The sequence below is a fragment of the Hypanus sabinus genome, chromosome 26, assembly GCF_030144855.1.
Source record: "Hypanus sabinus isolate sHypSab1 chromosome 26, sHypSab1.hap1, whole genome shotgun sequence".
Lineage (NCBI taxonomy): Eukaryota > Metazoa > Chordata > Chondrichthyes > Myliobatiformes > Dasyatidae > Hypanus > Hypanus sabinus.
In genome coordinates, this window is record NC_082731.1 from 30,385,433 (window position 1) to 30,399,393 (window position 13,961).

At 50.5% G+C, this 13,961-nt stretch overlaps 1 protein-coding gene across 1 annotated transcript in view; it reads left to right on the forward strand.

Annotated features, from left to right (window-relative positions):
• Window positions 1-2,964, forward strand: part of rabggta (Rab geranylgeranyltransferase subunit alpha) — a 29,941-nt gene extending 26,977 nt beyond the window's left edge. Inside the window, exons 10-11 of the mRNA XM_059951293.1 lie at window positions 1,188-1,275; window positions 1,469-2,964. Of these exons, the coding sequence (XP_059807276.1) occupies window positions 1,188-1,275; window positions 1,469-1,617 (237 nt within the window). The 3' untranslated portion in view covers window positions 1,618-2,964. The remainder of the gene's footprint in view (window positions 1-1,187; window positions 1,276-1,468) is intronic.
• The last annotated feature ends 10,997 nt before the right edge of the window (window positions 2,965-13,961 follow it).

Sequence of the window (13,961 nt, forward strand, 5' to 3'; positions counted from 1 at the left end):
GGTCGGCACAACATTGTGGGCCGAAGGGCCTGTACTGTGCTGTATTGTTCTTTATTTACACACTCAGTCCAGCGGTCGTGGAACATACGGATCCCTTCTTTGTAAAAGTCGGCATCTTGGACCTCCAGAAGTGGTCCACGGCAGGGGTGATTGATAAGTTTGTGAGATGAGTTATTAACTTCAAACTTCCTGCATTTTCACTCAAAGAGTTGAACTGCACGTGCCTGTAATGGTTAGAGCTGTATAACTCATCTCCTTCTACCTTAGGCCATGAACTTATCAATCAACCCTCATAAAAGCAAGCATTTCATAAACCTTTATTGCCACATGATCAACCTCTGCAGCCACTTCCAAGGTGTCTGAACTTGGATCCCAAGATCTCTCTGCACAGCAACACTGTTGAGGACCTTGCCCTGTACTGTCTCCTTGCATTTTCCCTCCGGAGGTGTCACACCTCACATTTATCTGTGTTAAACTCCATCTGCCATTTCTCAGCCCATATCTGCAACAGATCTGTATCATGCTGTATTCTTTGCCAGTCTTCTACATTATCCACAACTCCACCAATCTTGGAATCATCCACAAATTTACTAGCCCACCCACATGCATTTTCATCCAGGTCATTTATATACATTACACACAGCAGAGGCCTCAGCACAGATCCCTGCAGCACTCCATTAACAACAGACCTCCGGCTCGAATGTCTTTTCAACCACTACTCCTGTCTTCTCTGCGCAAGCTACTTCTGAATCGAAACACACAATTTGCCGCAGATCCCATGCATCTTAATCTTCTGAATTAGCCTCCCATGAAGGACTTTGTCAAATGCCTTCCTAAAATCCATGTGGACAACAACCCCTCATCAGTCTGTCTTGTCACTTTGTCAAAAAATTCATCAAGTTGGTAAGGCATGACCTGCCACGTACAAAGCCATGCTGGCTCTCCCTAATTAGGCCATGGGTTTCCAAGTGCTCAGATATTCTATCCCTATGATTTTCCTTCACCAATTTCTCTACAACTGACGAGAGACTCACCAGTCTGTAGTTTCCAGGACTGAAGTAAAATACTTATTTAAAAGACGCTGGGACGGTTTCCGAGATGGGAAGGGTTTTTGAGGGCAGATGGATCTGAATCCGGGTCGTTACGGACGGGTTGGTGTGTGTGTGACCCTCTGACCTTTGCCCCAGGTTCTCCAAGCCGACGGGAGTGAGATTGAGCACATCGAGGGGCTCTGGAACCTCCGCAAGTTGAAGGAAGTCTCCCTGAGGGAGAACTGTATCCTTCCCAGCTGCTATTCGAGGGAGCAATTGGGTTTTGGAGGGTAAGGAGTTGGGGAGTGAAGGGGGAGGGTTGGAGGTGTGGGGTGAACGATGAGGGAGGTGTTTAAATGGGAGGGGGGTTGGCTTTCAGACAGGTGAAGGGGGAGAGATCTCAGTCTCGCTGTTTCCTTGACGATGGCCCCTCCCAGGTCTCCGGGAGCTGGACGACCTGCGGCCTTTGACCTCCTGCCCCCAGCTGGCCACCCTGCAGCTCTCCGGAAACCCCCTGTGCCTGGGGGATGGGGCGGCGTCGCTGGTTCACTCCCTGCTGCCCGGAGTCCCGGATATCCTGCTGTGAACCGAGGAAGGGTATCCTCACTCCATGACCATGACCATTCACTCCCTGTCCCCCATATACCATGGCCCAGCACCCGTGCATCTCTCTGCCAATGATTGGTTATCCTGGTTGATTGCTCAATATGTGATTGGCTCTCTTGAAGAGTGACTCAACAATCCATTGCTTTTTCTGTGATTGGCTGTCCTAGCGACCAATAACTTGGTTTGCCTTGGTGATCCATCGCTCACTCTCTCGGCCTACAGCTGGCTGCCCTGGCAGTCCATCGCTCTGTCTTCGACACGCTGCTCTGAATCTGCAGTGCTCTTGGATCCCTGACACTCCATTGGACTGGATGGGGCAGAGGCAATCCAATCACGGGCCATGATAGTGCTCATTTGCATCTCGAGAGCAGGGCTCTGCCCACATGTCCGTCAGGATCCTGACACTAATGGGCAGTTTGCGTTAGAAGCCTAATTTTGTCCCGTTATCTGGTCCTATCCCACCCCCCACCCCTGGCAGCCCTCCACTGACCTGCTCCACCCCTTGACCTCACCCACCCCTCCTGACCTGGTCCTGCCCCCTGACCTTACCCCTCCCCAGCTCCTATCCCTAAGTCCAAGTTCGAAGTTCAGTTTATTAAAATTCAACCGACCACGTGAATACAACCGAACGAAACACCAAAATGCACAACACAGCACGTATAACTTGCAGGCATAACGAAGGTAATATCACCACAAATAAATTTACAATCAGTTTCATAACACAAAAATGTCTCATAATACATATGACACAAGGTAAAAAAGTAAACTGTCCAACACTCCTGGCTCTTCATGCGTGATGAGACCTGGGTGACGGCAGGGAGTTCGGTAACCTCACGGCCCGGGGGAGGAGGCTGTTTCCCATCCTGACAGTCCTTGTGCTAATGCTACAGTACCTCCTTCCTGATGGTCAAAGAGATTGTTGGACGGATGGGAGGGGTCGTTGACGATGCTAAAGGCCTCTCGTACACAGCGCTCCTGACAAATACCTCTGATGGGTGGAAGAGAGGATGCAGGGCATGAGGGGAGAGTTGTGGGAGGGCACGGCAGTTGGGAGTGACATTGGGGATGGGCGGGGGTCAGGTCCCGTTCACCGACCTCTCGCCATCGATCTCGGCCTGTGGAAATGTCTCGGTAAACCTGCCATGGCTCCCCCACCATGTTGTGTCTCCACGGGTGGGAGGGAGGAGCAATGGAGGGAGCGCCGCAGAAGGGGGAGGGGGCATCTACGCCCACTCGGTGATCGTCCGACTCAGTGGTGACCTCAGCGATGGGGACTGGTGTAGGTAGATTGGTGATGGGTCCATTAGAGGGAAGGGGTGTGGGAGAGGGAGGGGGACCCAGAGGTGGGAGATGGGCCTATAGGTGTGAAGAAGTGGAGAAGGGTGTGGCGGGGGAGGGTCTGGGGGATTACAGAGATGGGGAGGGTCTTGGGGGGGGTCACAGAAGCAGGGAGAAAAGCAGGGGAGGGTCTGGGGATTACAGAGGTGGGGAGGGTCTTGGGAGGTCACAGAAGCAGGGAGAAGAGCAGGGGAGGGTCTGGGGGATTTCAGAGATGGGGAGCAGGGGAGGGTGTGGGGGGTCACAGGTGGGGAGAGTAGGGGAGGGTGTGGGGGGATTTCAGAGGTGGGGAGCAGGGGAGGGTCTGGGGGGGTCACAGGTGGGGAAAGTAGGGGAGGGTCTGGGGGGATTTCAGAGATGGGGAGCAGGGGAGGGTCTGCGGGTCACAGAGGTGGGGAGAGGAACAAGGGAGGGAGTGGATTGTGGGGTGGGGAGGATGGGACTGAAGGGCTGGTGGAGGTGGGACAGAACTGCTGAGTTATACAGTGTGGAATGAGCCCCTTCAGCCCAATTATTCAGTACTATCTGAGCCAATCCCATGTGCCTGATCCCTCTCCAATGTTAAGTGTTGTCAACGTACCTCCCTCAGCCACTTCCTCCTCATTCCGTACACGGACCACCCTCTGGCTGCGAAGTTCCCCCTCGGGTCCCTATTCAATCTTCCCTCTCCCACCTTAAACCTGTGCCTTCTGGTTTTAGACTCCCCCGCGCTGGGTCAAAGTCTGGGACCGTCCACCCTATCTTTGCCCCTGATGATTTTATAAACCTCTCACCCCCTCACTCAGGGCTGCAGGTAACCCAGCCCCTGCACAGAACTCAAGACCGCTGGTCCCAGTAACACCCCCTTGAAAGTTTTCTGCACCCTCTCCCACTTACCATTTCACCTTTCAGCTATAATTCTTCATCCTCCTGCTATGCCAAAACCTTAACTGTCTTAAGTATCTTCCAGGAGGAACCCTGGGCAGAGAATTTCTGGTTCTCACAAGTCAGAGGAGATTATCTAGGCCATTCAGCCCATTGAGTCTGCTCCACCATTCTATCACATCGATTCATTTTCCCCCTCAACCCCACTCTTCTGCCTTCCCCCGTAACCTTTGATACCCTTGCTCATCAAGAACCGATCACCCTCTGCTTTAAGTGACTTTTACTGCACAGCCAATGGATCCAACCCCCGCCTAAAGATGTCCTTCTGTTCTGAGGGAGTCCCTTTGGGTCCTGGACTCCCCCACATCCTCTCAACGTTCACTCTTTCATTATTCAATAGGGTTCAATGAGATTCCCACCCCCAACCATCATTCGAAACTGCCAGAGCCATCGAACACTCCTCGTATGAAAGCACTTTTATTCCAGAACCATCATACACTTTTATTCACCCTCTCTGATACCAGCACGTCTTTTTTTAGATCAGGGGATCAGTACTCACGATACTCCCAAGTGCAGTCTGACCAAATCCTCATAATGCCTCGGCCTTTCATCCCTGCTTTCATCTTCTAGTCCTCTCGAAATAAATCTAACGTTACATTTGCCTTCCTCACTGCGGGCTCAACCCACAAGTTAACCTTGAGGAAATCTTGCGCTAAGTCCCTTTTCACCCCCAATTTTTGAGTTTTCTCCCCATTTACAAAAATGTCTATGTCTTTATTCCTTCTACCGAAATGCATGACCGTGTTCTTCCCGGCGCTGTATCCCATCTACTACTGCTCTGGCCATTCTTCAAATCTGTCCATGTCCTTCTGCGGACTCCCTGCCTCCTCGACACTACCTGCCCCTCCGCCTACCTTTGTATCATCCGTAAACCTGGCCACAAAGCCGTCGATTCTGTCATCCAAACCATTGACATATAACGGGAAAGGTAACACCAAAGCCACTGGAAGCCAACCAGAAAACCTTCATACCCTCTCTCTGCATTCTGCCCTCAGCCAGTCTTCTACCCCTGCTAGAATATTCCCTGTAATAGCAAAGTTCAAAGTAAAATTTATTATCAGAGTATGTGTATTCAACCCTGAGATTCTTTTACTGTGGGCATACTTAGCAAATCTATAGGACACGAACTGTAAACAGGATCTGTAAATGGTAAACAATAATAACTGTAAACGAACTGTTTGTATACATAAACAGCAATAAATAACGAGCATGGACTAACAAGACAAATGAGCGTAGTTTCCCCTTTTGTTCAGGAGCCTGATGGTGGAGGGGTAGTGACTGTTCCTGAACCTGGTGTGTGAGTCCTGAGGCTCCAGTACCTTCTACCTGATGGTGGAGGGGTAGTGACTGTTCCTGAACCTGGTGTGTGAGTCCTGAGGCTCCAGTACCTTCTACCTGATGGTGGAGGGGTAGTGACTGTTCCTGAACCTGGTGTGTGAGTCCTGAGGCTCCTGTACCTTCTACCTGATGGCAGCAGCGAGAAAACTGAAGATGGAAGTTGCCTTCCTGCGACAACGTTTCATGTAGATGTGCTCGTTGGTTGGGGGGGTTTTACCCGTGATGTACTGGGCCGAATCCACACCTTTTGTCGGAGTTTTCCGCTCAAAGACATTGGTGTTCCCATCCCAGGCCGCAATGCAGGCGACCAGCACACTGCCCACCTCACATCTGCCAAGGTTTCATCGACGTGCTGAACGTACACAGACTCCTGAGGAAGTAGAGACAGTGTCACGCTTCTTCACAATTATATTTATGTGATGGGTCCAGGACAGGTCCCTTGGGATAGGGTCACCCAGGAATTTAACATTACTGACCCTCTCTACCTCTGGTCCTCCAATGATTACTGGCTCATTGACCTCTGGTTTCCTCTCTTGAAGTCGACAGTCAATGCCTTGGTCTTGTTGACACTGAGTGAGGGGTTGTTGCTATGACACCACTCAGCCAAGTTTTCAATCTCCCTTCTGTAGGCTGATTCATCCCACAACAGTGTACAAACTTGTATGTAGTGTTGGAGCTGTGCTTGGCCACACAGTCACAGCTGTAAAACGAGTCGAGCAGGGTGCCAATAACACATTCCTGTGGAGCTCCTGTGCTGATGGAGATTGCGGAGGAGATGTTTTTGCCAATCCCAGCTGAGTGGGATCTGCAAGTGAGGAAATCCAATTGTAAAGGGGGTGTTGAGGCCCAAGCTTTGGAGTCTACTGATTAGTTTTGAGGGGATGATGGTATTAAATGCCCAGCTGTAATCGATAAAGAGCATCCTGATGGTTGCATGTTTGGTGTCCAGATGTTCCTGGGTTGTGTGAAAAGCCAACGAGGTGGCCTCTGCTGTAGACCTGTTGCTCTGGTAGGTGAATTGGAATGGATCAAGAGCTGATGTGCTTCACCAATCTCTCAAAACACTTCATCACTGTGACTGATTTAGACAGGTTACCTCACTCTTCTTGGGCACCGGTACAATCGAAGCAGATGGGTGTATCCAGGAACATGTCAGCACGGGTCTTCAGTACTCGGCCTGGTTCTCCGTCCAGACCGGATGCTTCCCTTGGGTTTGTTCTCCTGAAGGCAGCCCGCACGTCATCTTCAGCTACCAAAGGATCATCGGGAGACAAGGGGGCGCACGATGCTTCTTTCCTGTTCTGCTGGTCAAAGCAAACAGAAGGCATTGAGCTCATCTGGAAGTGAAGCCCTGCTGTCCCCTATGTCGCAAGATTTAGCTTTGTGGGAGGTTCTGTCATTCAAACCCTGCCACAGCTGTCGAGCGTCCCTCACTGATTCCGGTCTGGTCCAGAATCTCCGCTTCCCCCTTTGTTAGGCAGCCTCACGTCTGGCACCTTGTCAAAGGCCTTCTGAAAAATCCAAGTACACAACATCCACTGACTCTCCTTTGTCTATCCTGTTGTTTGCTCAAAGAATTCCAACAGATTTGTCAGGCAAGATTTTCCCTTGAGGAAACCGTGCTGTCTTCAGCCCATTTGATCACCTGCCTTCCAGTACCCAAAACCTCACCCTTAATCATGAACTCTCGCTCAGCTCTGTCACAATCCATCCAGGAACAATTCCTTCCCCATCAGATTTCTGTGCCCATGATGTTGACCTTGTTATTCCTTTTTCTAAACACAGTGTGTTTATTTTGTAATTAAAATAACTTTTCATGTCTTTACGCTGAACAAAACAAATTTCACACCATATAAGATGATATTCAATTGAATTCAGAGTTCAAAGTCAACTTTATTATCAAAGTCCATATACAACCCGTATCTCGCAGCCTCGCGCAGGGTCCCGCAGGAGAACCGCGGAGCCTTTTCCCTTTCAGGGAAGATTTGGCAAGGCCTCGGGATTTCTCTCCAGCCTCGGAATGGGTGACCTGATGGGTCCTATCTCAGCTCTGCACCAAGGAATCCTGCTGACTCCCGTTGGCCCTTCCTACTCTGCGTATCAGCCCCCTCTCTCTCCCCCCCTGCTGGGGGATTAGGGGAGGAGGGGGTCACAGGGACGGGAGTGGTTCACACAATCGGGGAGGGAAGGGTACTATGGTGACCGCGAGGGTACAGTGTGGAAAAAAGCCCCTTCAGCCAAATTCATCTGTGCTGACCACATTTCCCATCTGATGCAGACCCACCTGGCCGTGTTTGACCCAGATCCCTCTAAACCGTTCCTAGCTATGTACCTGTCCAAGTGTCCTTTAGAGTTGTTAATGTACCCACCTCAACCCGCTCCCTAGGCCGAACACACTCTGGGTGTGGGAGACTTGCCTCTCACCTCCTGTTTCAGTCGTTCCCCTCGTGCCTGAAACCTCTGCCCTCTCACCCCGAGGACAAGAAGGTCACTATCTACCTTGCCTACTCTCCACAGGACCCTGTGAGGCCACACTCGGCCTCCGCCAATTTCAGATCCAATAGTCTGTGGGGAAAGCAGTTTCCCCTCAGCTACCACTACTACGTCGACTCGGGCCATGGGGGCTGGCGTCGGGCACGGTGACGGACTCTCCACTCCTCCCTCTCCCTCATCAGTGTGTTCAGTTCATCTACATTAGCCGCGCCGCTATCTTCTAGGAACGTGTTGACCGTAGTCTTGGGTGGGCGCCCAGGGTTCACCCCCCCCCATGCTTGGGCTCCCAGGCGATGACTAAGCTGGCAGGTCGCTCAGGGTGGCGTAGACAGTGCCCCGCTGGTTGCGGACTTCTCGCGTCGATTTTAGTAGCGAGCATCAGTAGGTGGTCACAGAGCTCAACGTTCATCATGCGCTGTTGCCAACTCGCGATGAGCCACCCGGAGCATTCGTGTGTCGCAAACATCGAGAGACTTCCTCATGGTCTCGGTGAGGGTCCACCTTTCACGCCTTGCAAAGCATTCTGACGATGGACAACCCTAGGACACCCTATCCCCTCAGAGCCAGGCAGCGTCTACAGGTCCTGAGGAAGGGTCTCGGCCTGAAATGTCGACTGTTTATTCCCCTCCGCAGATTCTGCCTGAGTTGCCGAGCTCCTCCAGCATTTAGTGTCTGTTGCTCAAGATTTCCAACAGCTGCAGAATCTCTTGTGTTTACGAATTAGGAGAGAGGAGGTTCTGCACTGCGGGCAGCCAGCGAAGCCTCTACACCCCAGCGCTATCGGCTGACATCGTGCCCTCCACCCCGGTCTCTGGCTCTGCCCCACCAGCTCCTGGTACGGCTTTCTCACACTCAGACGCCTCCTCGATCCGGCCTTCCCAAGGAACTGTCAGTTCGACCATGACCACCTGCTCCCAAGTTTCTGACAGAATGAACCGTGTCCGGCCTCGGTGATGATGAAGTACTTGCTAGGATCAGCTTTCAGAGGGCGAGCACGCCTGCTGGTCAGGCTGTGGCTGCTCTCCAGCTTTGACAAAGTCTACGGGCTTCGCCTTAATGGCCGAGGAGACAGTATCTGCTGGTCATTGAGGAGCGGTAGGGGTCTCCCAGGGTTTTTGTGCAGCTTCAGGGTCCTGAAGTCTACGGGTTAGCGGAGGGGCCGGCTGCCCTTAATGGCCGAGGAGACAGTATCTGCTGGTCATGGAGGAGCGGTAGGGGTCTCCCAGGGATTTTGGGCAGATCCAGGGTCCCTCTGCCAAGGCAGGGAGGACATAACGGTGCCTCACAAAGGTTCACTGGATGAGGTCGTACATAGCCTTGTTGTGCTTGGGCTGCACAGGAAGGGGCATCAGGAACACCACAGAGGCTGCTGAGCAGGCCCCGGGGAGGGCTGTGGGCAAAGAGGAGTGCCGTGGACCAAATCAGCCGGGACACAAGCCGGGGCCTGATCAACCCTGGCTGGGTCACCTGGGCGAGAGTCTCCGATGACCCGTGACCCCAGGTTACATCACTGATGACGTGTCCCGGCACGTCCTAGCATCAGTTCTCCTCCTTCACATCCTAAATCCCAACAACCTTGAGGCCACGTTCCCTCGTTCTAATTTCATCTGCCTCTGGAAATTACTTTCCTGCCTCTGCGTTATCTATCCCTTTCTTGATTTAAATGTGTTTCCGTAAGAATCCCTCTCATTCTTCTGAATTCCAGAAAGTCTGGTCGCAGGTCACAGTCTCTCCTCATGGCCGAACCTCCTCCGCACTCCCTCCAAAGCCAGTATGTCTTCCCTCAAGTACAGAGAGCAGAACTCGGTGCAGTTTGCCCCAGGTGTAGCCTCTCCAGCACTCTGTGCAGTTGTAGCAAAACCTGCCTCCTCTTAAATTCAGTCCCTCCAGCGATGAATCCCAGCATTCCATTCGCATTCTTGACAAACTGGCATCTGCAAACCAGTCTTTCGTGATTCATACACAAGGGCTCCCAATTCCCTCGGCACAACAACATGCTGCAATCTTTCATGATTTCAATAATAATCCGATCCTCCATTTGCATTTACCAGTGTTGTACATCATCTGCCAGATCCCTCATCGTCCAAATCGTTAACATAGACAACAGACAGGAAAAGACTGAGCACTGATTCCTGGGACATCCTGTTAAGTTTTGAGTTTTGAATTGAATTGACTTTTTTTCTTACATCTTTCACATACATGAGGAGTAAAAATCTTTATGTTACATCTCCACATCTAAATGTGTCATGTGCAATCATAGTGATTTATAATAATTTATAATAAATAGAACAGTCACTCAAATCAGCGTGAGTTCAGGAGTCTGACGGCCTGGTGGAAGAAGCTGTCCCGGAACCTGTTGGTCCTGGCTTTTATGCTGCGGTACCGTTTCCCAGATGTTAGCAGCTGGAATAGATTGTGGTTGGAGTGACTTGGATCCCCGATGATCCTTCGGGCCCCTTTTTACACACCTGTCCTTGTTAATGTCTTGAATTATGGGAGGTTTACAACTACAGATGTGCTGGGCTGTCCGCACCACTCTCCTGCGATTAAGGGAAGTACAGTTCCCATACCAGGCAGTGATGCAGCCAGTCAGGATGCTCTCACTTACTCCCCTGTGGAAAGTTCTTAGGATTTGGGGCCCATACCAAACTTCCTCAACTGTCTGAGGTGAAAGAGGCGCTGTTGTGCCTATTTCACCACACAGCTGGTATGTACAGACCACGTGAGGTCCTCGGTGATGTGGATGCCAAGGAACTTAAAGCTGTTCACCCTCTCAACCCCAGATTCATTGATGTCAATAGGGGTTACCCCATCTCCATTCCTCCTGTAATCCACAACCAGCTCCTTTGTTTTTGTGACATTTTGGGAGAGGGAGTTTCCTTGACACCACTGTGTCAGAGAGATGACTTCTTCCCTGTCGGCCACCTTGTTATTGTTTGAGATTAGGCTAATTAAAGAGTCGTCGACAAATTTAATTAGCGGATTGGAGCTGTGGGTGGCGACACAGTCACGAGTATACAGAGAGTAAAGAAGGGGACTTAGTACACAGCCCTGAGGGGCTCCTGTGTTGAGAGTCAGAGGGGTGGAGGTGAGGGAGCCCACTCTTACTGCCTACTGGCAATCTGACAGGAAGTCCAGGATCCAGCTGCACAAGAAAGGGTGAAGGCCAAGATCTCTGAGCTTCTTGTCGAGCCTGGATGGAATTATGGTGATGAATGTTGAACTCTCATCCAAGAACAGCATTCTCACATAAACATCCTCCTTCAGATGTGTAAGGGTGGTGTGTAGAGCTGTGGCTATTGTGTCATCTGTCGATAGCTTGTGTCAGTAGGAAAATTGCAATTCCAAAGCATAAAAACTAATTGAAGGGAAATGGGTGCCAGAGATAACTCGTGTACATTCGTGTTTCCTTTAAGCGAAGCGACTGTGTATGACATGGTACCGTTATGACGTATGCCATTCACATACTTTGTACATATAGCCACAATGAATTATTTAAACAGAGAATACTTAATCAAACAATATATTTACATCACTGAAATACTAAACACACAACACTCCTCCCTCTTAGCTATAAGCTCCAACTTAATATAGAATGCATTTCCACCTATGTCCGATGGTTGGCATTGGTCTGTCTCGAAGACCAATGGGTGACGATCATCATTGGGCTGAAGGTATGGAGATCCTGAGATGCACCGTCATCAAGATCCCCCTCTCAGCCTCACCAGCGTAGCACCAGTCAAAGCATTGAGCTCATCTGGAAGTGAAACCTTGCAAGATATGTCGCAAGATTTAGCTTTGTGGGAGGTTCTGTCATTCCAACCCTGCCACAGCTGTCGAGCGTCCCTCACTGATTCCGGTCTGGTCCAGAATCTCCGCTTCCCCCTTTGTTAGGCAGCCTCACGTCTGGCACCTTGTCAAAGGCCTTCTGAAAAATCCAAGTACACAACATCCACTGACTCTCCTTTGTCTATCCTGTTGTTTGCTCAAAGAATTCCAACAGATTTGTCAGGCAAGATTTTCCCTTGAGGAAACCGTGCTGACTTCAGCCTATTTGATCACCTGCCTCCCAGTACCCGAAACCTCACCCTTAATCATGGACTCTCGCTCATCTTGATGGAGAAGATGCTGAGAGGTGGGATTTATGAACATTTGGAGCGGTGTAATATGATTAGGAATAGTCAGCATGGCTTTGTCAAGGGCAGGTTGTGCCTTACGAGCCTGATTGGATTTTCTGAGGATGTGATTAAACACTTTGATGAATGTCGAGCAGTAGATGTAGTGTATATGGATTTCAGCAAGGCATTTGATAAGGTTCCCCATGCAAGGCTTATTGAGAAAATAAGGAGGCATGGGATCCAAGGGAACATTGCTTTGTGGATCCAGAACTGGCTTGCCCACAGAAGGCAAAGAGTGGTTGTAGATGGGTCATATTCTACATGGAGGTCAGTGACCAGCGGAGTGCCTCAGGGATCTGTTCTGGGACCCTAACTCTTCCTGATTTTTATAAATGTCCTGGATGAGGAAGTTAAGGGGTGGGTTAGTAAATTTGCAGATGACACAAAGGTTGGGGGTGTTGTGGATAGTGTGGAGGGCTGTCAGAGGTTACTGAGGGACATTGATAGGATACAAAACTGTGCTGAGAAGTGGCAGATGGAGTTCAACCCAGATAAGCGTGAGGTGGTTTATTTTGGTAGGTCAAATATAATGGCAGAATATAGTATTAATGGTAAGGCTCTTGGCAGTGTGGAGGATCAGAGGGATCTTGGCCAAGATCTCTGAGCTTCTTGTCAAGCCTGGAGGGAATTATGGTGTTGAATGTTGAACCCTAGTCCAAGAACAGCATTCTCACATAAACATCCTCCTTCAGATGTGTAAGGGTGGTGTGTAGAGCTGTGGCTATTGTGTCATCTGTCGATAGCTTGTGTCAGTAGGAAAATTGCAATTCCAAAGCATAAAAACTAATTGAAAGGAAATAGGGGGCCAGAGATAACTCGTGTACATTCATGTTTCCTTTAAGCGAAGCGACTGTGTATGACATGGTACCGTTATGACGTATGCCATTCACATACTTTGTACATATAGCCACAATGAATTATTTAAACAGAGAATACTTAATCAAACAATATATTTACATCACTGAAATAGTAAACACACAACACTCCTCCCTGCTTAGCTATAAACTCCAACTCAATATCGAAAGCATTTCCACATAAACCTGATGGTTGGCATCAGCCTGTCACGAAGGACAATGGGTGATGATCACAAGCCTGGGCGGGATGTCTGGAGATCCTGAGGTGCCCAGACAAGATCCCCCTCTCGGCCTCACCAGTCCAAAGGAAAGCTGATGAAGCGATACGTTTGGCACAAGCTTGGCGGCAGGAGCTTCCGGGAGGATGTTCAGTGAGGTCCAGCTGCCCCACTGTCTGCACTCCGGATTTTCTGTCTGGATTTACTCCCGTAGCCTTCGTCTCTCCCGAGGCTGCCCACAAGGCAGTGGGGCTATTTACCCACAGCTGGGGGTCAGGTTCACGAGCACCAGGGCGTGTCCACACACCGGTGGGCCTGCGTGCTACGTGTGCAGGGGCCAGACCTCCTGCCCCGTCCTGCCCCGTTCAGCCGGAGTCCGAAAGGAGTTCAGTTTCCATGTGTCACCAGCAAGGAGGCACGACATGAGGCTTGCTGTCGGAGAGGCTGTGTACCGGCAGGGAGAGACCGACACATCCGGCATTCCTTTTCGCGAGACTGCTAGCCGGCAGTGGAAGCTGAAAGTGAGAGCGACAAGCAGTAGCCACGACACTTGCACCCGAGACATGTCACAACAACCATTTATACCATAGGTACAGTATATCATATAATACAATTACTGTACAGCATAGTAAATTGTAAATTGCCCCATTCAGGCTGGAAGATTTAATCACGGTGGAGGATTTCTTTCCTAACGAGGGGAATCACTCAGCCTGGTGGGTGAGACTTGAGGCTGTGACACAATCTCAGGTCTGGGGCTTCCTCCATGTTGGTTGTAGGAGTTGACCCTGACCACCTTTCTCCTGGACGTGTTAGCATCCCGGACAGGGCACAGCAAGCTTCACAGGACGATGTGGGTCACAATGAGTGACGGCACCATTTCCTTTACTCTTACGCAAAGCCACCTCACATTACTTTGTCTATTGCCATTTCCTCCCAATCTGCCATAATGAGTTGAAGGGGTGCACCCCGGAATCTGTTACA